This window comes from Mucor velutinosus (assembly GCF_035048745.1).
Source record: "Mucor velutinosus strain NIH1002 chromosome Unknown tig00001569, whole genome shotgun sequence".
NCBI lineage: Eukaryota > Fungi > Mucoromycota > Mucoromycetes > Mucorales > Mucoraceae > Mucor > Mucor velutinosus.
Window position 1 is genome coordinate 1,668,767 of NW_027041921.1, and position 24,725 is coordinate 1,693,491.

Below are 24,725 nucleotides of genomic sequence, written 5' to 3' on the forward strand. Positions count from 1 at the left end.
TAGCAAATGTGGTTTGTATTCAATTTGCTATCACACCAGAGTATGCATAATCTACTTTTTAAATTACATGATCTTGACGCTTATTACGCTTGAGCAACCTGAGCAACAGGAGGAAATGGGTTATCTTTACTGAGCACCAAGAACATCTTTTCATGTGATAAATAACCCTTCATGTAGCCCTACATTTTGACATGAATAAACTGCTCGCCATGACACCCACACCATCATCAATTTACCTTGTAGATCATATTTGCCAACATCCATTCGGCCTCCTCAATCTCAACGTTTATGCCTTCAAATTCAAGAGCCTTTTGAAAGGTTTGAATAGGAATTCTGGTATTGCAACCTGAAACAAGATAACTGAAAGTGCCCAGCGTGAGTTGACTTGCTTGTTTACTGTTCGCCCTACTTACACTTTTCTGAATAGTTGTCTAATAGCGATACTTTCCGCCTTCTCAATTGCAAAGTAAGTGCCTTGTCTAATCAACATGGACTCAGAATTCGTTAATGCAACGTTAAATGCCTTTACATCACCCATCTTTATCGAGGTTGCCAATTGACTGTAGATTTGTCGTGCTCTTGGGAACTTTTTGAACAAGTTTGCGGTTGGCAAAATGCCACGCATCAGTTTGACAGGTAATAGTGTTTGTAAAATGAGCCTGTTTGCAAGTGATCAGTCGAGTGTTTCCTGTCATGGTAGCCATGGCAACCTACTCTTTGTTTTTGATGTGTCGATTCGTGCATTCGTTGAAGGCTAGATCCAATTCATGTTCTGCTTTCACGTAATCCTCCTCCAAGAAATAAAGCCTTCCAAGATAGTATCTGAATGTCACTCTATCGCTCTTTGAGAATTGATCGATAGATGGCATGTCAGCAGCCTTGAGAGCTCTCAGGATGTTCTTGCACAGGTTTTGCTGTTTCAATTTGAAATAGATTCTAAACAAGATGCCGATCATAAAATAAGTACCGTACTTTTTGGAAGAATGCAATACACCTCGATCCGTGATACAGTAGGTGAATGATTTACTAATCACATTGGCGGCTTCTTCCAATTTCTTGCGCTGCCCCTCCACTGCTGTCTCGGCTTGATCATCTGCTTTCGAGGCAGCAATACGTAAATCGTTGTTGATAATGTACAAGGCAGGTAAACACCAGCGAGTCATGTTGGACATGCCTCTCTGAAATGCCCTATTTATTGTGTCAGTATACCATAACTCTGTACGTTTTACAAGAGATACATTACTGCACGAGTTCTTTTTGAGTGTCAAATGCGTCCTCGTAGTCTCCTGCATCGATGTGTATGAGTGTCTTGAGATGATTGGAAGCAACCTCGTTCCAAGGAGCTTCCAATGAAGATTTACAGGCATTGTCAATTTGGTGAAGCTGCCAACGACTTTAGCTTTTTATGCTTGAATTCCAAGTAGGTAACCTTACCTGAACGCCTGAATTCAAGAATTGTTTGGCATAATTATGATCAAGTGCTAGCAAAAGCGACACTTGCTTTCCGTTCTCGCTGTTGACATACAGCTGGAACTTGTTGACATAGGTGGTCAACTTCATTGTTTAGGGGACAGAAAAAAGAGAAAGAGATGATCCTGCTTTTGCACATGCACTTATGAGTTCGTGACTAGTATGGGTGTGCCATCCAACAGACGTGAAAGTCTGCTCTTGCACTCTTTCTTTCCAATTTAGACAGCCATTGAAACTATGCAAGACAAGGTGAGCATGCAATGCAAGCACTGCTTCCACCTTATCATACTAACAATCTTCTATAGCAAGATACAGAACCATCGCGTGAAGTGACATTGGAGCCAGATCATGAATTTCGCTTCGAAGTCGAGTTCAACAACAAGGTGCAAATCAAGTTGGCCAAGGGTACAGCAGAGATCTTTGGCACAGAGCTAGCTGTAGGCATCACCTACACATTTACAGGCAGAAAGGCAGCTGTCTACACATGGCATGGATGTACATTGGAAATCAAGGGTACATTTCTAGTGGAATACACAGCCAACGAGACACCCATGACAAGTTACTTGAACACACATTTAGCGCTAGAGCAGCTACGACACAGAGCCAAGACAGAGCATGAATTAGGGCCTCGTGTGTTGGTAGTTGGACCTCACGACGTTGGAAAGACTTCACTGTGCAAAATCTTGGTCAGTTACTCCTTAAAGCAAGGCGGCAAGCCCATCTACGTCTCGCTGGATACCACTGAAGGATCTATCACTATGCCCGGCACAGTGACAGCAACGTGTATCAGTAACATCATTGATGTGGAGGAAGGGTTTGGATCTTCAGCCACGACAGCGGCATCGATGGGCTCATCCACCATGCCCTTGGCTTATTACTATGGATTCGAGGATCCCAGCGAAAATGTCAAACTGTACAAAATGGTGTCCTCGTGTCTATCGAACGCTATCAAGAGTCGAATGGCAGTGGATGACGAGTGCCGCAACTCTGGATTCATTATAGATACAGCTGGATTGATCGATCAAGTGGGTTATGATATTATTCAGCATGTGATTGAGGAGTTTTCAGGTAAGCGTCGTTGAATGAGTCCTCCATTTCAATGCTCTTATACTTCTGTATTAGTGAACGTGCTGATTGTCCTGGGCCACGAAAGACTTTACAGCGACATGAATCGCATGTTTAGCAATAAAAATGTATCCGTTGTCAAATTATCCAAATCTGGCGGTGTAGTGGAACGTGATAGACAGTTCAAAACTCGACTTCAAAGAACCAAGATCCACGAATACTTTTACGGCACCCCCAAATGTGAACTATCTCCTTACAGCATGCTGGTGAATTATGACGATATCAAGGTGTGGCGAGTGGGCGATGTGATCGCTCCCTCCAGTGCGTTGCCACTGGGCATGGAGGGATCTTCCAACGAGACGCAGGTGGTCAAAGTAGACAACTATGACATGTGCCTGCACTCGATATTGGCCATCTTGAATGCGGATCAGGATGAGCATGAAAATAGACTGTTGGAAAGCAATGTCGCTGGTTTTGTCTATGTGTAAGTACATACCCGGTTTGATCTGATGGTGGCTTACTGACGCACACAATACATAGGTCGGATGTGGATGACGAAAAGAGAAAGGTGACCATACTGTCTCCCTCGCCAGGCAGATTGCCAAAGAAGCATATCCTGATGGGCTCATTCAAATGGATGGAATCTTGATTTTTGCGTGTGTGAAATACATTTTTTTATTTTATAAAACAAAACTATACAAAGTGATTGAAAATAAAGCAATTTTCTTGATATATAAATTCTAACGATGCGACGGCATCTAATAGTTTTCCCATCCAACATGATCAAGTTTCTCGACCTTGGTCAGCACTTCTCCCTCCATCTTGTCCATATAGGCAGCCATTTGTTTTTGAATGCCGGGAATAGAAGCACCCAAGATACGAATAGCAAGCAAGGCAGCATTGGTACTGTTATTGACAGCGACAGTGGCAACAGGGATACCACGAGGCATTTGTACAATACTGTAGAGAGAGTCAACACCATCCAGAGAGCTGCCCTTGACAGGCACACCAATCACAGGCAAAGGTGTCATGGCAGCGACCATACCGGGCAAATGGGCAGCACCACCAGCACCAGCAATGATGGCCATCAAGCCACGTTGAGCAGCAGATTTAGCATAGTCAACCATACGCAAGGGAGTACGATGGGCAGATACAATGGACAATTCAAATGGAATACCAAACTCCTTGAGGATTTGAGCGCCCACCTTCATGACAGGCAGATCACTGTCAGAACCCATAATCATACCCACCAAAGGTCTCAATGTCAAGGGTCTCTCTACACCAGGTTCAATTTCATCCAAGATGGGTTTCAAGTTCTTTTGCACTTGCATCATCGACTCACCCACCAAGGTAATGTGACCCATCTTACGACCAGCTCTGGACTCTTTCTTACCATACAAATGGATAGTAGCACCATCTGCCAACAAAGCAGCTTGACAAGGCTTGTAACAAGCTTCCATATCACTGTTTTCACCCAAGATATTGACCATGATAGAAGCAGGTACCTTCATGGCAGTGGAACCCAAGGGCAGATCCAAGATGGCGCGCATGTGGTTCTCATATTGAGACGTCTCACAAGCCTCGATAGTGTAATGGCCCGAGTTGTGAGGACGAGGAGCAATTTCGTTCAATAAAATCTCACCATCAGCCATGACAAACATCTCGACACCAAAGATACCAGCGCCAGGGAAGGATTTGATGGCATTTTCAGCAATCTTTTGAGCCTTGACAGCGACACTGCCGTCGATTTGAGCAGGAGCAATGACGAGATGACAGATGCTGTTCTTGTGAATGGTCTCTACTACGGGATAAGATCTGATTTCACCGTTGGCACGACGTACCACCATGACAGCGAGTTCCTTGACAAAGGGAGCCCACTTCTCTGCATACAAGGGTGTCTTGGAAAGAGCAGCAACTGCCTTCTCCACATCAGCCTCAGATTTCACCACATAGTTACCCTTGCCGTCATAGGCCATGGTCTTGGATTTGAGCATCAATGGATAACCGAATTCCTTGGCCACTTGTTTGACAGCGTCAGCATCCTTGATTTCACGGTACTCGGCAACAGGAATACCATGGGATTCCAGATACTTCTTTTGGTTGTACTTGTCTTGAATGGTCTTGACGGTGAATGCAGAGGGACAGACACGCACACGACCTTCTTGCTCAATTTGGGCCAAAACATCCGCATTGACATGTTCGATCTCTACGGTCAATACATCTACTTGAGAAGCTAATTCAGTGATCTTGGCAGCATCGTTGAAGGCGCCTTGGATATGGCTTTGAGTGGATTCGATTTGCTTGGCAGGTGCGTCCACAGGGGCATCAAGAATGGTGACAGAGAGGTTGAGTCTGGATGCAGCTTCCACCATCATACGGCCCAACTGACCACCTGTCGACATGTGGGCATGATGAGTAACTTGGATCAAATCAATGCGTGAAAGACAGCTTACCTCCAAGAATACCGACTTTTTGACTATTCATGTTTGTGTGTATTTTAATGTGTGTGCTTGTTGAACAAGAGAACAAAAAGATGGAGGAGGGGAAATTATAGATGTGGGGGTTTGTAATCTATCTCTTGAGGGGCTTGAATAGCATGATTTAACGGTGACTGTCCATCTGATGTGAGTAATGTCAAGCATCTATCATTGATCTGGAATCAGGGGTTAGGCGCTCCAACATAAGCAACAAGTCATGCCATGCCTTGAAACGTTGTTGCCATAGTATACATTACTTTTATTCTCCCTTGGATTGTTTGCTACAGTGAAAGACATAATGAAATCAAAGATTTCATAGATCTGACGGTTATTGAAATGAGTCAAAGCATCAACAGGTGTAACAAGGGGAGATCAACTGGGATGTCAATTTGAATTTTAGCTTTGAGGATCTTCCTGAGCAGTTCATGTTTCATTTTTAAAAAAGGGATACACCTTTTAATGTGCCTGAACATGTCAGAAAAGTTGCATTTGATTGGCATTCTGTAGTGAGCATGTGTATCTGACAAGGGATCATAGATTTGCAGTCAAATGTTGACATTGGCTACTAGTGGAAATGCCAATGTTGAGCATTCACAACAGTTCAAAGTACTTTCTTTCAGCGTAATCTGATAAAGCAAGAAGCCTTTTCAAATGCTAGGCATTGCCTGCATAAATACAACTGAACCCATCTCTGCCTCTTACTTGAAAACTTGCCCAAATGTCATAGTGCACTACATCAAGCGACTCAATATTCGGAGTTGCACCGCCCAACAAACATGTTGATAGCCTACTTTTTGAATCACCCTTTTTGGATTGTGATTCTCTTCTTGCAAACACTACAGAAAAAAATCTACTACAATGCTAAGCGCCTTGCATTTAGTAGCCTACGGTGCAACTGGTCTTGCCTTTTGTTTTGTCGTATTGAGTTTAGGTAAGTTGATGGTATGATGGATGTTGCCACGATTGCAAAGATACTCAACGGCAACTGTAGCTTGTGGTCTTTACTACCTCGCTGAATTGGTTTGTCTTTTCACAAAGACATTCACAAGCTTGTCAAACTAACAAATCTATAGGTGGAAGAATATTCTGTATATACCAAAAAAGTGATCAAATGGATGACGGGTGTAAGTTGCATATCATAGAGTGTTGTATCATACACCAAAATCTAACGTGTCAAACTGTCTCTATTAGGTGATTATTTCGTTGCATGTGTTGTTTTGGATATTTGATCGCTTGCCCTTTTTTCATCTGGCATTTTCGATTTTTTGCCACTGCGTCTATAGCTTGAACCTCAAGAACTTCCCATTCATCAGTTTGACAAGCATCCCATTCTTGAGCAGTTGTGGTAAAATAAGACCCTTTAGATTCATGCTGTACCCCAAGACTCAACCCTTTCTGTAGTGCTTGTCTTTGTAGATCATTTCTTATGGTTCAATTACTTTACAACACATTATAAACCGTTCATGGACATCGCCGCTTTCTTTGGTTTGTGTGTATGGTTGGTACCTTTTGCTTATTTTATCAGTTTGAGTGCAAATGATAATGCGCTGCCCACCAGTGGTAAGTTGTTTAGTCGAGAGAAATGTACATGCTAAACAGGAAGAGATAGATCCTGCGTTTGTAGATGCTCTTCCAAACCAGCAAAAGCAAGGTTTGATGAAGACATTGATGAGCACGATTGGCATCAAGACACAAGACACATCCATGCCAACGACAGCAGCACCTCAAGACTTCAATTCAACTTCCTATACGCCATCCGCACCTCCATCCTCGTATGGTCAGTCCAGCATGGGCACTGCCTCTGGAATCCATTATTCACCTTCCAGAGATATTCAAAACAGAAAGGCATTGTAATTTGTAAAATAAACATGTATAAAATCGGGGTCCAAGATGGATATTTATTTGGTGTGCAGGGAAGTGGTTTACAGTATATGCAGGACACAGACGATCGTTTGATTTCCTACAGATCCTAGTGCATTGACTGGAATGCTGGTGATGGGTGGCACAGTTTTAGAGTGGTGGAGGACATTTGCTGCTAATAAACTGCTGCAGACTATGCTCGTCATATGTGTACTGTCGTTGTAAAGTGCTCTGATAGATAGCACTTGCTCCCATTTTTTCTTGGCTTGCTTCAGTGCCTCGTTTATGCTTGAAACAAAGTCTTTCAGGTCTGAGGGATCTATGATTCGAGTAAGTAAGCAATGCTTAGTGCCAAAATCAGTGGCATTACCTGATGCTAATTGTGCCACAATAGTGGTGATGTTGCTTTTGCAAAGAACCCTGCATGAAATATCCTTTACCTTGCTCGTTTCTATCACCATTCATATTAATGCCAATCCTTGGTATCCCTCCTCAGCTCTTTTGTCACTCACCAAAACAATCTTCTCTCACTTGCAATGCCTTCATTTGTCGAACTGTCTCTTCATCTTGCTCTTCATCCGTCGTGTTATCATACTCCTCTTGGCCAAACGGTGTTGGTAGAGGCGCGTGGAGGAGCACTTGCCATTCTACCATGGCGCCTCGAGGAAGTGATGGCACAGCGATATATGCAGTGGGTGGTGGAGTGTCAATGTAAGCTTCCCAAGCAGCTTGTGCTAATGGCAAATAGGTCGGGTCGCTGACAAAGCAATAGCAAAGAACAGTATGTGTCTTGAGAGGCAAGTCCAACACAGAGACAATGTTCTCCAAGTTACGTAGCGATAAAGCTGCCTCTTGTGCAAACGACCTTGGTGCTGGAAGATCCAATGTGTTTGGTACCAGACCAATCTGACCAGCAATAAAGGCATGACCTTGTGTCTACAGTATGAATGATAAGCTTTCATGCTAGCTATGATTGACACTCGTGTTGATATACTTGCAACAACGCTCTGCGAATAGGGTCCAATGTTGGCAGGAGCCCAGTAGGAGATTCCTTGCACATGCATGGTATCTCTTTTGACATTGGCAATAGACTTGATGGCTGTAAGGTCGATTTGCAGTTTGGCTTTGCCATGCAAATTAGCTCCCACTAAAGCTCTGGAACACACCATGAGTTTCTCTCTTGCTCTCATGCGACGCCTATAGTACCCCTACCTTGGAGAAGGATTGATATCAAAAAACGTCTTGTAAACTGCATTGATACGGCCAAAATCATCCATGTTGGTGACAAAGACGTTCATAGTCACCACATCCTTCCATGCTAGTCCCTTGTCCAAGAGCTTTGTTTGAACAGCTTCCATACATGCTTGAGTTTCTTTCTCAATGCTATCATACTCCACTGTAGCGTCCAGATCGTAGGCAGTGGTGCCACTTATGGCAAAGAATGGTGTGTGGTCATGAGTGATTGCTGCTGACTGGGTGCTGGGCTGCACTGCAATAGGTGTTGTTGCTGATGTCGCTTTAACAAGAGGCGTATGCCTTGCATTGTCCACCGCAGATACAACCTCATTGTATGATTCCCACTCTTTCCAATCCTGGATCGCGATATTGCTCATATCCATTTCTTGTGCTGTTTTTGCCTCCAATCTACATTTCTGAAACTTGAGGTAGGCTACTTGAGCAAATGCATCATCAGAATGAACCACTGTCTCTGTTTCCTCACTGGCCACACACATAGATGAGTTTTTCTTGGATACAAAGGCTCAATCTCGCATTCGTCCTTACACTACAATTTTCTTTTTGAATAATGGGCAATCGACAGTAAATGTCTCGTATTCTCCTCCTTCACCACAAATGTGCAAATCATACATGTCATTCTATACACAGTTCGTTGTAGGTCAATGGCAGTGTTCTCCTCCCCCCCCCCTCAATTCGCGTATGTTCCTTACCATTTTGCACAAATAAGGGTACATTTGTCCAATTGACTTTCCCAAGTGTGTTGACTTGAGTCCAATAGCGGCTACTTTGATCAAGATTGCATTGACGCCAGCATTTGCCATCTCGTAAAGCAATTCCTTTTGACCTCTTCTCCATAAATAAGCAAACGAAGTCAATCCTAAACGATTGCACCTGTGGCAAAAAGTCTGTCAACAACCCACTTGTCTCAGTAACCTCTGCTCCAACTTACACATGCTCTACTCGAACTCGTTGGTAATTGGATAGAATGGCGCCCACCGAGATACCTTTGATATCAGGATGATCATTCTACTCATTGCGGTCAATGTCATGTACATACACATACATTCGCTCCCTCCATTTACCAAAACATCCTTCAACAGCATGTATAAATCCTCTGTTTCATCATCTGCTGTCACTGTGTAATCCGCTGCTTGAAGTACAGATCCTCCTCTAATTTCTCGTCTATACAAAGGTACATCCATGCATTCCGAGTATAAATGAATAGCATCATGGCCTACTGTCTGATACATGAAACTGTCCAGCTCGTCTATTGTATCCATGTTAAGGTGTGTGTGTGCGAAAAGCCATTGCTGCTCCAAGTCCAAAGTACCTTTTCCTGATTCACGGGGAGGCTTCAAATTAGCAATAGCAGTAATTTCATGGCCATTTGCCACACATTGCATCATATTATAGCAACTATCTTTGCCTCCACTATATGCAAACGCAGTTAAATAAAGACGGCTGATACACTTGGACTATAACAACAGCTACCTCACTAGAGCGACAATCTTCATGGCTGTCAGTAGATTGATTAATTTAGAGACGAAAAAGTTTTTTTAATTTTCATTCTGCCGTTTCATGCTCTTCAAATGAAGGCTGACTTTGGAACTGAAGCTTATATGTGATGCAGATTACATGTAGATCAGTGGAAGCAACATACAATCATATGCCTAGTACCCTTGACAGATTGATCGATTCATAGTGACATGAAAATCTTGAACTGCGTTTTTATTTTCGAAAGCGAATTGTTCTGACAGGCAAACACAAATGGAGCAACGAATTTGCCTGCACTGATGTCTACGGGATGCTGCCTCTATTTTATATACTTGTGTGGAATCTTCACTGCAAACTTCTTGATATGATAGTTTTAGCTATATATGAGGATTGAACATGCAATTCGTACAATATGTCGAGTATTATGTGGATGAAGTCTGTGGCGCCTTCTTGTCCGGATAATTCTTCTGTCCCCTGCAACAATAAACTCGTCAAAGTCAAGTCAGAACAAAGCGCTTTATTACGCATATATGGTGTATGTTTCTGCATAATACACATCATTATCAATTTATACATTCAATAAAGAATCTCTCGTTTGAAAGAATTGTATGAAATTGATTTTCCTTTGCTATAATCTTGTGCATTGCCAACTTGGTAAAATAAATTTTACCAGAATATGGATCAAAAAACAAGTTGTGTCTTGTAGCGGGCTACTTGAGTTACTTTTGCTACAAGATTGCAATAGTTCTCTGGATATTCAATGATGCAGACAAGAGCCTGTATGCTTTGAATAACTCTTTATCTTTGCTTCGCTTTGGTAAGAAGCCGTTTACGTGGCGGCGGCCTGCATTTGTCCATCAGGCTACTGTATTCTAAACTTCATTGAACTTCCTGCTGTCATAGACTTCTTAACTTTGCACTTCCACGTAGAAGCGTTCTAAAACCGTGGATCTGACACTTTTCGAGTGCTCCAAGCCCGTATTACTAAAAATACTGCATGTGCGTGTAGAGAGTATACTTGTATCAACACACGCTACACAAAAGTATGCAAAACACTGCAAAATTTGAAGTAATTCGAGCAGTGATTTCTCGACTCAGAGGCAGTTATGGACCGCAGAATAGCGCCAAACAATTGCTTTCACCTAGCACTAACTGGCTGACACCTTTGCTCGGCTTTTTGGGAACCAAAAAAACATGGCCAAAAATTGCCTCAAGAGCATGAGGTACTACTCCTCATGGTTTTCATCCAAAATCAAACAATCGCGCTTTTCGCCTTGAAATTAAAGACTTCTACTATGGCATATATTAGATCAAAATGCTTCCTTTGATCCAAAGCAGCCCTCAAAACTTTGCTTGAGTGGCCTTTGCATGTAAATAATTGATATTTTGGCCAAAATAGTCATTTCGTATTTTCAAAAATTGCTCGCTAATTTTACTCAAAACATCTGTTTTAATTGAGACTATTAGATGCGTTGATGACGAGAGATCTGTGATTTTTGATATTATTTGCAAATTCTGCACAGAGGATGGTATTATTAAAACTTTCTGTATTACTATATGAATGTGGGATGTATGTGTAGTAAAAGTTGTAGAGGGCACTTTGATTTAGGGTATGATTGATGTGCAGCTATTGAGGGCACAATGCCGATGAATAATGACGGAAAATGTTCCAGATGACCGATTTTCAAAGAGCCATACCGCTAGATTTTACAAAGCTAACGAAAGCATTAAGCTTAATAGCTTCTGTTTGTTTTTCAATTCTCTATACGATGGTATGGCTATTATAGATAAATAAATAAAAAAATTGAATATCCCCTGCTTGTAGCTCATAAAATATAAGGTTTTCAGCAAATTCATAAAGGGAACGTACATCTGGTTCTTAAATTTCTTATATTATAATGGATATAACGTAGAGCTATTGCATGGTCTTTGTTTTGTGCGAATCTAGCGAGTATTTGTCGAGATATGATCAAAAAAGGCTATCATTGCAGTGAAATCAGGTTTAAATAGATTTCACAAAAAAAATAAAGCAATAGTAAAATACAATAGAAATCAACTGTATTTTATTTGTGTATAAAATGAACTGAAGATCCTGGAATTGAGTAAAAAAAAAGTAGAGTATTTATACATTTGCAACTAGCTTGTAGGATTAGTGATGATAGAGAGCAATAGGTGCTGCTATTGCGATATCTGGCAAATGTTGTTGATGTTTGATTTAAAGTGGTAATCAATGCAAGAGCACTGGCCATAAGGGTCGATTTGAGTAACCTTGATGGGCTTGGGTGAGCTATCGTCATAGCATGATTTAATGTAACCTTGATGGTTTAAAGTGTGATGTTTGTTATTATTGAAGTATGGAATCCTTTATCTGGGATATTGTGCAACTATGGCAGCAGGGCATAGTTGTCATATTTGAATATGCTTGTTATTGATTTGATTTTATTTGGATAAAGATAACATCTCTTATTACGACCGTCATGGGTGTGATTGAATACACTGTGATCAGGAGTGATTCATTCACACGATGTGCGATATAAGCGTGTATCTTTAGTATGTTTAAATGGTTTTTTGATGTACATTTGAGCGTTTTCATTAATAGATCCAAATAGCATGAATTTGAATGAGTGCTATTTGATGAATTTTGGTTTTCAATCAAGTTGCGTTTGGGTGGCTATTTCATTACAGCTATATTCGAGCATCTCAAAATGATCTGATCGTCAGAATTAGAATAAAAGCGTCGTTAACTTAAGGATTGAGTTCCGTACAATGCAGAACATCACGGACATTAGACAGAAGTGTAATGTACTTACTCTTCTCGCAACGCAACTCACTACACCGTCATTTTAAGTCGAATTCTGTCCAAATCTAGCCATTTTCAAGCACGAATATCTCATGCCACAAAGCGTTTTGAGCGCTTGGAATAGCATCATACGCCTCCTCTTGGTTACGCTTTACTTCCTGATGCTTTATCTCAATTTTTTTTGTGTCGTTGCAAATCCACGAAAATCCTCGTTTTATCATGAGTATTAGCAAGGGAAAATTCTTGAAAATCAAACGATCACGTTTTTCACCCCAAAAATGACGACTTTTACTATGATACATATCAGACCAAATTGATCGTAAAGATGTAATGAAGCATTGGAAACTCTTTCTATGAGGCTTGTATATACTAAATGTTGACATATTCAGAGAAAACCTGTTTTCATATTTTTTCAAATTGCTCCTTATTTTCGGTTTGAAAGTTGAATGTAATCAGCTTCATTCGATGCGCCTTCATCGACTCAATATAGAAGCATTAGAAAGTAAAGTATAACAACGACAATTTTCACAGTCGAATTTAGCAAAAACGTTCAAAGAATGTCAGATCAAGTCAAATTTGAACACGAAAATACCCCACTGCACAATTTCAAATTTGAGTGCCGCAACGACAGCTACTGTGACAGAAGACTGAGGCCGAATCTACTGGCCGTGACGTTGGATAGGGCGCCCTCTCATTTTTTCATACCAGCGTTTTTTTCACCCTTTTTCCAAAACGCGTTTAGTATCAAACCATGTTGATTTTGGAACCCTTTTGATTTAAAATAACACTCTATCATCTGATAACACGGCCTTGCACTGTTAAAAGCACTTGATACTGCTTCTTTGAATTGGAATATAATAGGTACCATTCGATAACGAGCACAGAAAGATATAGAACAAGTACTAATAATCGAATTTGTTTATTAGGTTTCAATAATTTGTTTTACCTGTTTGATGTGAGTGCTGCTGCCATTACTTCTCTGCCACCTCCTCTGCTGTCTGCTTCTTTGGTTTATTATGTCTGGCTGTTGCTTTTTTTGGTCTCTATCTCTGGCGGTTCCTTCTTTAGTCGTTGTCTAGTCTCTGGTGACGCTCGTTATTCGGTCTTTCTATGGTGCTGGTGTTCTTGCTACTGGTGTTCTTGCTACTGGTGTTCTTGCTACTGGCGTTGCTATTGGTGTTGCTGCTGCTAGTCTGGTCTTTGTTGGTCTGCTATCTCTGTTGTATGCTTGTTCTTTGTACTATCTCTGCTGAATGCGTATCTCTGGTCTATCTGTTGTGGTTCTGGTAAGTGGTAAGTATCTTTTTTCTTCTGGCAGCGATAATATAAATCTTCTTTGAACGTTTGTATTATTGCTTGCTTTATCGTGATAATGCATTCGTAATGTTTGCTTTGTTGCGCGTTTTTTTTCTTTCTTTTGTTGGCTGTGATATGATCAGTTCAACGGATGCTTGCAATGTTGTTGCTTCTTATGTATGAACTACAAGCATGATATGCTGCTATATATCTGTATTGCCGTTGCAATACCACTTTGTTATATGGCCGTGGATTGTTGTTTGTGTTGCCTCTGACGCTTCACATGAAACAACATTAGTCATTATGTTGTATTGCACACTTATACTACCATTGCTCATCATGCAATTATGTATGTTTGTGTTCCTTTGCATCAGACTATTATCATGCACGTTGCTCATGCATGCACCTTTGTTGCAACAACAGCGAGCTGTTCTCAACATTCTTTGATGTTGTATTTCTTATGCTTTTCTTTAACTCACTTTTTTTTTACGTGAGTGTTGCTTTTTTTGCCTACATACTACTACTATAATACTCCTATACTACTGTATCATGTTCTTTTCTTTTTCTTTCTTTTATCATGTTTCTTTGAAGCATACCTTTTTTACGTTGTGTGGATGTGCCTATCCCTGAAGCTCAACAAGACTTTATCCGAGGCTAGGAGGTAGATAGGCCGCCTCCACTTGGTTATCGCTACTTACTTTAGTGATGATTGAGAGTCTCAACGCCTGAATCTAAAGCTAGGTGGTGTAAGTAAGGCATGCTCTAGCACTTGGGGGAAGTTTGATGATAGCAGCGGCTATATTGCTATTATAGCGGCGCTTAAAATTTTGCCTCACATCAAAACAGAGGGAAACCCTCGCAAATTTTTTTTTAGGTCAGCGGAGTTTTAAAGCGAATTGATTGGCTCAGGGGCTGAAAGAGAAAAGGTCTACAACTAGTTGATTTTCTGTTGACCTGCCATTTAAAATTATTTTTTCTTTTGTAATAATAAAAGCGTAATCAAATGGAAGCAATTTAAATACTTCTTTGTTCAAGAGTATCAGTATAAAGTGTGATCATTGAATTTATCATTCAGTGAATAATTTTATGTGAGCGATGTTTTTTTTTTTAAAAAAATGCATTTTGTAGGGGAAATTATACAATAGACACTACAGCAGTACACTAGATACAGGGTCCTCCCTTTAACAAATGTCCCGCTAAACACGCGATGCACGGTACATCATTGATTTCCAACATGTTTCAACTTTTCCATCAAGATTTGCTATCTTTTATCCTATATCCAATACTCTGAACGTACAAACCTATTTCCGATGGTTTTGAAATTTGGGCCATCTGAAATCAAGTTTTGAAATATTACTGATGCTACAGCTCTGAAAATAACATGTTCCTGGCAAAATCTTACGGTTCAAAATAATCCAATGTTGAACCTTCAGCTTCATATGAGAATCTGTCAATTGCAAGAAGTAATTGCAAGTCATAGATCGATGAATTAGATATTGGAAATTGTTACATTCAAAACTGTTTGTTGATATCTTGCTTCCTTGTGCTTTGGCAAAGGTTGAAGGCTTTGCTTCGCATCTCAGCAAGAAGAGGGAACAGCTTTTTCGCACCCTATGTTGACGGTAGCGACTTTATATTAGAAAGATAATATGCTCGTCAAGCATAGAAAGGGATTTTCAGGTTTTACGTTGATTGCCAAATAACTATAGCGGGTAAAGTGCAGAGTAAACCAATATAAAAAGACCAGTGTTTCGACGCTATTATCTGTAAAGTGCCAAATCAACCAAGCATTAATTAAGTCTTGCTACTCTGTGTTTTCTCTACAGAATGAGGCCTTGTTTAAGTATCTGCAATGCTTGCAAAAAATTGGATTTTGGACTTCCAAACTGGAGTTTACACTGGTAAAAAAACGTTTTTCTTTTAATAATAGCACGGAAACGTCCATGTGGTGCTCAAATCTAATAAATAGACTTAGGATGTGGAATGGCTAATAGCAAGGCACAACAAGAATTTTCTATGCTCCACTGTAGCAAAGATTAGCCTTGAGCGATCGTTTTTCGGCAAGCTCACAAGGGCTGACTTATTGAGCACCACTGTAGATTCATGAGAACTGATGCTACAGATTTGAAACAATAGGTAACCTTTAGTTCTACACAACGAATAGTGTTTCAGGTAAAATAGTACAAATCTAATACATATTTTCCTTTGAAAACTCTCAAAATATCAGAAGAGCAAACTTGACTGAATACATCTTGTGCCATACCTGTCAAGAGTAGTACCATTTGATATTATTTTCAATACTGTATAAGTTTGGCAAGGGCCAGAAAGAATGATTACTGTTGAAAATGGTACATTAAACCGATTAAAGAATGCAAGAAACCAGCATAATGTTGTCAAGCCAGTAGAACCTCGCAGATCTTAACGGATTAGAGACTAGGTCAATGACAGCTTGAGAATGACATCTTAGCCAAATGTGTGATCGATATTGAGCTCGTTATGTGCTACTTTCAGATTATTGATGAATACTTGACATGGCGACGATGAGTCATGCTTTTAAGACTAGACAACTGTAGCTTACTTCGTTACACACCATTAAGCCCTTTACATATTCACCCTGCTTAAAATATGCCACCCAAAAAATGTTGTTTAACTCACGCATTTGTGTTGAATATGGCGATGCTGATCGTTGCCATAATCAGGTTTATCACAAAACCTTTAATAAATCAAAGAAAGGAAACTGTAGAGGAAGCGTATAACGAATTTCACAAAGAGTTAAGCCGATATAAAATAATTGTCATGTAAAAACAGCATACGCGTAAAGTAAAAGTTCGTTGCTAATAAAATCCCTGTAAATTACAATTTGCATATGTGTTTATTAAAAAAAGGAACGATGGTTTTACATGATATAGTAACAATTAGTATATATTGTATAGATAAGATAAATGAATCAAAATGTGTGTTAATCAAGCATACTGCTGCCATTATTGGAAGAAACATGATGTGCTGAATTGCTTCCACTGCCTGTATTTTGCGACTTCTTGCGAGACTTTTTACGCAATGACATCTTCAATGTACGAGATAGACTTTCAGCACGAGACATGGTAGCATTTTCAAAAGCGGTGTTGTTGCTATTTGTCAGACCAGAAACAGATAGTCCAGGCGAGTTTTCTGTCACTGGTGTACGGATTGAGAAGGCTCGACTGATGGGCGACATAACAGGTAGCGTAGGCAGTACAGGAACGCCACCAACACCAGGGGTTTGTGTATTTGTGTTTTGACGAGAAAGACTAGGTGATATGAGCTTGGCATCATCGACTGGAGGATGACTGTAAACGCTGTTGTTTTCTGTTGTAGTGCTACTGGAGAGTGTTGAACGGCGACGATTGAGTGAATTGTTGGTCGAAATGCTGAGTGAGGGGGCTTCTTTGATTTCTTCCTTGATGCTCTTTGCTTTGAGTGATTTGATTTCCTCAGCAAAGTTCTTGTTAAAGACTAGTAGAGAAGGTTAATATATATTAGCATTTCATTTTCATTATTCAACTTACATTCAGTCAATGTCGCATGGAAAGGTCGCATTTCATTGCTCACGAGCTTATTATGGGTTTCCAGACATTTCTTGATAATCAAGACCTATCAGCAAATTCGTCAGTGACTAATCCAATCGCACGGACATACACACACAAATTACCTGATCCTGAATGGCATTTTGAAGCCTGTATATCCATTGTCGCATGTCTGGGTTCTTGTCCCAATATTCTTTACTCAAAAAGGCCTTCTTGTATAGAGGCACACCACCATTGACTGGAGCATCTACAGCACCGTTGAGTGACATGGAGAATGGGTTGATATTGACGGGTGGTGCCAGACTCGACATGCGACGACCACTCTTGGGAAGATAGGCAGCATATTTCTTCTCTAACGATTCAAGTTCTTTGTTTTTGTTTTCCATGGCAGTAACAGCATTTTCGATAGGCGATATCACGCTTGTTTGCGAGCTGACAATCTTGGATCTTCTGACGATGGTTGGGAATTTATCCTCACATTCAAAATCAAACTTTTCAGTCCATAGATTCAAGAAATCAGATTCAGGTTGCTTGTCATTTTCGCCACCACCACTGGATTTGTCAGTGGCTTCTCTTGTCACAGGTTTAGAGAAAGAGAACTTAGATACGTTGTTGAAGGCATAGTATTTCTTGATGCTGTCTGGTGCATTTGGGTTGGAGAGACAGGGGATATCATCCGTATCTGGGATAGGTGTCACAGGTGTAATCTGCAAATACTGGCCATCCAGTGCACTGTCGAGTTCTTTTAGCTGGTCGTCTGTAATGGACATGGAATTGGATATTTTGCTGGGCAGCAACTGAGCATTGGGATGTCGATTTTGCATTCTCTCCACAAACGAAGACATCTTTTCCCACTCCAGGCCACGATAAATGTACTGTCTGTTGCGATTGCTAGCAGGAAAGCCACGGCCATAGAAACCAACACGAAAGTATTCAGTAAAGCAGCGTTCCTTTTTGACAATGTTTTCGGCAAACGTAGCTTGACGCTGGAGAATCTCACTCAACTTGACATAATCATACAGCGTATTCTCATATTCATAAGCCAATTCCTTGCAAAGCTGCACACAAATCTCCCAGGCGTTGCCTTGATCCAGATATGTAATCATCTTCATGTAGAGTCCTTCTTTGCGGGAAAATGAGCTTTGTACTGGCAGTGCCAGATCGGCGATGTCGCTTAATTTGTCACTAGGATCCCATTGCAGTAGGTCGGCATGGAAGCGCAACGTCAGAGCAGCTTCAATAAAGTTGCGACTATCTAAATGCAATTGTACCAGTTGATGCACATACTTGATGTAGATTTCCTCTCTTTCAATCACTTGGATAAACTTCATCAGTTTCAATGTGGCCGTAATGCGTTCATCCATAAACTCATCGTCATCTGAAGGCAGACTTCTGATTTGCAGTAACAATCCATGGAATTTGCACAGTGATTCAACAGCTCTTGTACCCACAATCAAGCAATCCTGTCGATTATCAGCAAGCAGTCGTTGCTCTAGCGCTGCGATCAGCTCCACAGTGATTCGTGCATTGATAACTTCATTTCCCTTGTTTCCAGACATGACCAAACGATCCAGCGTACTGATAACCACATGCTGCACATGGAGCAATTCACCATAGGAGTAGAGTTCAATGGCAATGATGTCAGCAATGATGGACAAAGCATTCACTCGGACGCGATCATGTAGCGTCAGACTGACAGCACACAGGGGACTGAGGATAAAGTAAGCCAAATCAGCTTGCAAGAAGGAGACTTCAGACTTGGCTACGATATCGGTATAATGCTCCTCATGAATGGATGACAGTGGTACCTCATCGGTGGGGCCAATACGCACACTGTTACGTACCGAGTAGTTGTTGGTGCTACTGGTGCGATTGGATGGGCCATTGGTGTTGAATTCGTGCTCGTCATCGTCTACTTCTTCAATCGATGCCATGCTTTGACGAAGAGAATCATCGTTGAAATGATTAAATTCTGATGTCGACGACACGGGTGATTGGTGCGAGAATTCAGAACCAAAGTAATCAGTCAAAGGCGGTTTGTTGGCTGTAACATCATAGTCATTCAGTGTACCAAAACCAGCCGCTGTACAGCTTGCACTCTTTCCAGCCAACTTCCACAAGGACAAAAAGACCTTGGCACCCACTTCACCACGCATGTTACCAGTGATCTTCCAGACAGCACGTTGTACCTGAGGCATGGATTCAGACAACTCCAGTCTTGGGCTGCCTACCACACGCAAAAAGCCAACATAAAAGATTCTCCACAACAACAAGGTAGATCTCTGTTCAGCCACATTACTACTCGATGGTTTCTGGTTGCTCTGCTGCTCGTGTGGTGTGTCAGGTAGCGTGCCTTCTTCATCCATGGTAGGCAACATGTCGTCATCCTCTTCCATAGGCATGTACGCTTTTTCAGTGGGAATGAAGGCAGGAAGCTCAAAGATGGACTTGATGGGTTCCAAAATATTGCATAAAATAATTTGATGCGCAATGGCATCAAAGTTGAGCCATTTTTTTGGTATTCTTCGTCTGTCTCGCATTTCATCCTCTTCACTGCGGGACATGCCATCCACGGTCAAGCTGGATTCTTCCAATGTCAAGACGTTATCACCAAACAGGATGCCCATACATGTGTACACAATCTTGCGCAAGAATTCAGCCGTGTCCTCAATACCGTCCTGAGCTTGCATCTTTTTGATAAAGGTAATCCACTGCTGCCTGGGTGTCATGTAGAACAGCTCCAAGATGACCACTGTCATATCCAACAGACCCGTACTGATCATGGCTGCTTGATCACTGGTCAACCCTTGTTTACCGCCAGATGTGGAGGATGTCTTGATGGCAGGCTGGAAAGGATACGTGCTAGGAAATGGCGTAGCCGGTGATGTCGACAATGCTTGCAATACCACCGTAAACTTAGACTTGTTGCTGTTGTTGTCGCTGCTGTTGTGGATGTTTATGTTGGTAATGGCATCATTTGGACCACTGGGTATTGTTGCAACGCCACCATTCGCAATCGAAGCAGACTTTTGATGAAGATTGCCCTGCATCTCTTGAACAATGTCAGGCGCTAGCAGAGGGTTCTTGCTCGTATTGGCACCAATGGAACTCGCCCTCTCCCTCAAGATACTAAACGACTGACGCGAATGAGGTCTTGAACCAGGATTTGATGCAGATCCTCCTCCTCCTCCTCCATGGGTTAGATGAGAGTCAATGATAGGCGTACCTGGAGACACGCTAGACACATGCATGGCTTGCACAGTCAACCTCTGAATGTCCTTGTACGCATTCAGTAGCTGAGGTACCAATTGAAGCGCATACTCGGTGACTTGACTCATATCCGTCACGGAACACTCTTGAGCAAAGGCATCGTCATCATTCGTCGCTGCAAAAGAAGTAGGTCGCGAGTAGTTGCTGATGGAGGGTGATGATATACACGACGATGTCAATCCAGAAGATGTCAAGCCAAAGGACTTCCTCACTCTGTCTAGTAATTCACTCAAGATGGTGGTTGACAGTCGCAAGTTCTCTATCCACTGTGATCTCGGGAGTCGAGTCTGCTGAGGGTTGTTGCTATCTGGGTGTTGCTGCTGCTGCTCTACTTGCCTAGCAAAGATGACATCCTTGGCAGTAGCCATGTACGAGTTCAACCACAGTCTGATCCAGCGAATTATATGCTTGGCCATCTCCAGTCTACATGATGGATACTCAAAAGTGGGACCCTTGACAATGCCGAGGATCATGGCGAGTTTGAAGCCTACCAATCTGCCCGTGACATGAGTACACGCATCGACAAATTGCACAGCCACGTCAAGCACTTGCTGGGGAGAGAGTATTCTGTGCAGTTCCACCAAGATATCAGCAAAGTGTTGTAGGGCCAGTGTCTGTGTGCCAATCATGGAACTGGGGTGTTCAGGGTCCATGATGCTAGTGATCTCCTGCAATAACTTGTCCAGTTCCTTCTTGAACGTCTCATCGTTGACAGCACGTTCCTCCTCATGCTCCTTTTGCTGCTGATTCAAGCGAGACCTGACAATGAAGCGAAAGAGATAGTCCCACACCTTCATGCTGCTTCTCAGTAGCTTGGCTTTGGATGCGTCGCTGGGATCTTTGCATAAACGAGACAAGCTCTTCATCAAGTGCTCAAATGTGGTTTCAGGTGCAAGACGGTAGCTGTAATTACGCGTTTCTCGCTTGTTGTTGCCATTGTTGTTGGTGAATAACTGGTGACTTACACGCTCATAGTCTTGGATTGAAAATCTATTCTGGATATAGACATCCAGTACAGGTCGAAAGTTGCTGAATCGACGGTCTTGCACGATGCCCAGTAGCCAGACAATAGCAGCAAGCACTTGGTCATGGATTTCTCTGGTCACCAGTTCGCTGATATCGTCGTCCTCATAGGCCAAAATATCCAGCAAGGCGTCAAAAATGTCACCCAAGAATTTCACCACTTCCACTTCACCCACAAAGGTAAACTGATCCAGCACAGACAGGAGCTCAACTGTGCCATCCTCCAAAGAGCCTTCCATCAAAGCACGCCAATTCAGCAGCTTGACGAGAACTTTGTTTTGAGTAAACTTGTTGGAGCACAAGAATGTATTGAGCGTGATGGTATCGCGCAACAATACAAGCTGCTTAGTGCTGCTGTTGGGGGAGGGCTGTTGCTGTTGCTGCTGCTGTGGTGCTGCTGAAGACACATCAGTGAGACTGTTGGACGCACTGGTAGTGTTGAACGCAGTAGCTGATGAATTGAAAGACCCGCTCAAACTCTTGAAGCTTTGTGTGGAAGGTGAGTGCGCGTGGCCTTTGGTGCGGTAAGAAGGACGAGGTGATTTCGCATCCATGGATGACGGGTGCACCATGTTAGACGGTGCAGTGGATCGAAGACACCAAGGCATGTTGTCCAAGTAATAGCGAGGCATAGACGACTGTCGATCGTACTTGTACAGATTGAGTGTGTGAGATCCATCTGCGACAAAATCACGGTGCAGAGGAGGCAAGAACAAAGGAAGGAAGCCCATGGCAATGATCTTTTCTCCACCGCCCGATGTTGCAGATACAACAGATGTGGATGACTGTGTAGGGGCATCTACACTTGCTTGTTGAGCTTGATATCCATTACTGCTGTTACTGCTGCCAAATTTCAGCATAGGTGTGCTGGACCCTGAACCTGTGAAATTGCTGCTACGATGTTTGACCGTCAAAAAGACATGCGAGCGCTCCCATTGATGCACATCCTCAATATTGATCTTAATCAGTTCTCCCCATTTCGGACGCTGCTCATGATAAATGACCATGCTCTCCCAATAGCTCACTGGACGCGCACCAGCACCCACTGAAATAGCATTCTCAATGACTTGACCCGTTCTATTGTCACGCACACACATGGTCACTTGAATATTACGAGATCGACCAAACTGAGTCAGGTCGCCAGACTCCAGCTTGATATACAGATCGTTTCGGCTATCATCAGGAAAGGCTACGTCCGCAAAACCCAGTCGCAGTGTATGTGGAATGTCTTGCAGCAGTGCAGCGTTGGTCTTGAGCACCTCATCCAGGAACCCAAAAAACGTACGCAACGAGACTCTCAACGACTCTGCACGTGGGTTCTTTTGAAATTCCTTGGTATTGTTGGCTATAATGTCCTCGTGCAACGTTGTATAGTTTGCCTCCGAGATTGCAGCATAGACGGGCATATCATGTTCAATACTTGCTTTCTCATCACTGTTGTGCAACGAAGCCAATGAGCTGAGCTTCAAGACCGCACAGCCAAATGGTCTTCTGCACATGGTGTTGGCAATGGCGGTAGCGGATGGTTTCTGGAACGGCTGATGGAGATGTTTGTTGGAGTGAAAGAACTGCGATGTGTGGGTGCCGATATTGCCAAAGTGATCCTTACCGTCTCCAAGCTTCATGCCTCCCAAACGCACCACATGACACACCATGTAAAGATCCTCTGTAATGTCGTGCAATGAAAGATCCACAAATAACGTCTGCAACTTGCCAATTTGCGATTCGTCTTTGGGCATGCCATTGTAATTGAGCACAACGACAAACTGCTCGGTCAAAAATTTGCCGTCTACAGCACTGTACAAGGAGAAATACAGCTCAGTAAATTCGCCAGGTTGACAGATGTGAGCAACACACGCCTTGAGCTCGAAAAACAAGTGATAAAATCTGGCTCCTTTTGGCTGCTGAGCAGCAGCAGCAGCAGTTGTTGCAGTTGCCATGGTAACAGGAGACACTGGCTGACCATGCGCAGATGTATTCGCAGCATTGGAGGACATGGTGTTGACCGTGCTGGTGCTGGCAGAGCGATCCAGCATGGCGTTGTCTACCAATTTTTTGGTTGGTGTGCTGGTGACGGCACTGGAGGCATGTGTCGCATACTTGAAATGCATGCGGTAGATGGTGCTGAGCGATGCGTTGGTAGAATCCAGTAAGTAGCCCTTGTCAGGATGTCGAATAATCATGTCTTGATTCAACTGGATGTTACTGACAACCATACGATTGATGATCTCTTTACGGAGCTTTGCCAACTCCTCCCTCGACAAAGCCTGATCCAACAACTGTCGACGTGCTTGAAACAGATAATTGATGTGATCTCGCACTGTGTTGAAGGTATTGTACTGACGTTGACTGATAAAGGTATATAATAAACTGTTCCATTCACTGACGCAAGCAGCAATCTCATCCACCAGAGGTTCAGAGCTGCCTGTTACCGTAGACTGATCATAGCGTGCTAAGGGTAATGGAGGTGGGGGTATATGAGCCACTGATTTCTTGACATCAGGTGTCTCAAAATCAAAATTCAAATCGCCAAAACTACCAGGCCGAATGGTGGAGGAGGGTAGGTCGACTGTGTTGTGAATGTAGGATTCTGAGAAAGAGCGAGGCAGGGCGTTCAGTTCTGATAATGGTCTGGATGAGGTGGTGGATGTGTCTCGTCTTTTCCGGTATACAATGGTATCTGCTTCATCTGGATCAATATCGAGGTATTCCTTGATCTGGACATGCGATCTGGGAAAACATCCAATTGGAGCCTTGTTGGGCTTTACACCTTGTTCTGAAGGGCATGATACATAGCCTCGATACCACTGGCCTTGTTGTTCAATGATGAAGAGTTCATCTCCCACTTCCAATGGTATTAAATGGCTGTAATCTTCAGTTTGAGTAGATGCTGACAGATCGACGCTGGAAGTAGAAGCAGTATGAACGGAACTGTCGTCTTGTTGATGTATCGATAAAAGACCCGACGATGGCCTTGTTGAGTTGGATGTTGTAGTGATAGTGCCTGCATTTGTAGCAATGCTGGAAGGAGAGAATGGATAAATCGCAATGCCATGCGCTATTTTTGGTAATGGAAGCCACTTCATACTATTGTGTGTGTGCGTATATAGATGGATTTTTTACTGCTGTTCCATATATGTCAATTAAATAAAATGATATTTCTTTGTTCGC

At 42.3% G+C, this 24,725-nt stretch overlaps 6 protein-coding genes across 6 annotated transcripts; 2 read left to right on the forward strand and 4 right to left on the reverse strand.

The window, feature by feature from the left end:
* Positions 1-83: 83 nt before the first annotated feature.
* ATC70_012743 (uncharacterized protein) lies at positions 84-1,560 on the reverse strand (the record flags this gene model as incomplete). Its single annotated transcript, XM_064831914.1, has 6 exons — positions 84-179; positions 237-360; positions 414-659; positions 715-1,188; positions 1,244-1,383; positions 1,435-1,560. The coding sequence occupies 6 exons, from the start codon at positions 1,558-1,560 to the stop codon at positions 84-86; spliced, it is 1,206 nt and encodes a 401-aa protein (XP_064678194.1).
* Positions 1,561-1,707: 147 nt separating this feature from the next.
* ATC70_012744 (uncharacterized protein) lies at positions 1,708-3,184 on the forward strand (the record flags this gene model as incomplete). Its single annotated transcript, XM_064831915.1, has 4 exons — positions 1,708-1,719; positions 1,776-2,538; positions 2,593-3,019; positions 3,076-3,184. The coding sequence occupies 4 exons, from the start codon at positions 1,708-1,710 to the stop codon at positions 3,182-3,184; spliced, it is 1,311 nt and encodes a 436-aa protein (XP_064678195.1).
* Positions 3,185-3,293: 109 nt separating this feature from the next.
* Positions 3,294-5,019, reverse strand: ATC70_012745 (uncharacterized protein; the record flags this gene model as incomplete). Its single annotated transcript, XM_064831916.1, has 2 exons — positions 3,294-4,927; positions 4,989-5,019. The coding sequence occupies 2 exons, from the start codon at positions 5,017-5,019 to the stop codon at positions 3,294-3,296; spliced, it is 1,665 nt and encodes a 554-aa protein (XP_064678196.1).
* An 851-nt stretch (positions 5,020-5,870) lies between these two features.
* Positions 5,871-6,866, forward strand: ATC70_012746 (uncharacterized protein; the record flags this gene model as incomplete). The annotated part of the gene is made up of 6 exons (XM_064831917.1): positions 5,871-5,943; positions 6,004-6,032; positions 6,086-6,136; positions 6,204-6,357; positions 6,414-6,572; positions 6,622-6,866. 6 exons carry the CDS (start codon positions 5,871-5,873, stop codon positions 6,864-6,866), a joined length of 711 nt encoding a protein of 236 aa, XP_064678197.1.
* A 68-nt stretch (positions 6,867-6,934) lies between these two features.
* Positions 6,935-9,622, reverse strand: ATC70_012747 (uncharacterized protein; the record flags this gene model as incomplete). The annotated part of the gene is made up of 11 exons (XM_064831918.1): positions 6,935-7,191; positions 7,243-7,323; positions 7,385-7,808; positions 7,871-8,027; positions 8,085-8,591; positions 8,655-8,746; positions 8,819-8,999; positions 9,058-9,134; positions 9,191-9,375; positions 9,439-9,539; positions 9,600-9,622. The coding sequence occupies 11 exons, from the start codon at positions 9,620-9,622 to the stop codon at positions 6,935-6,937; spliced, it is 2,085 nt and encodes a 694-aa protein (XP_064678198.1).
* A 7,035-nt stretch (positions 9,623-16,657) lies between these two features.
* On the reverse strand, positions 16,658-24,640 carry ATC70_012748 (uncharacterized protein; the record flags this gene model as incomplete). Its single annotated transcript, XM_064831919.1, has 3 exons — positions 16,658-17,190; positions 17,244-17,328; positions 17,387-24,640. 3 exons carry the CDS (start codon positions 24,638-24,640, stop codon positions 16,658-16,660), a joined length of 7,872 nt encoding a protein of 2,623 aa, XP_064678199.1.
* Between the last annotated feature and the right edge of the window lie 85 nt (positions 24,641-24,725).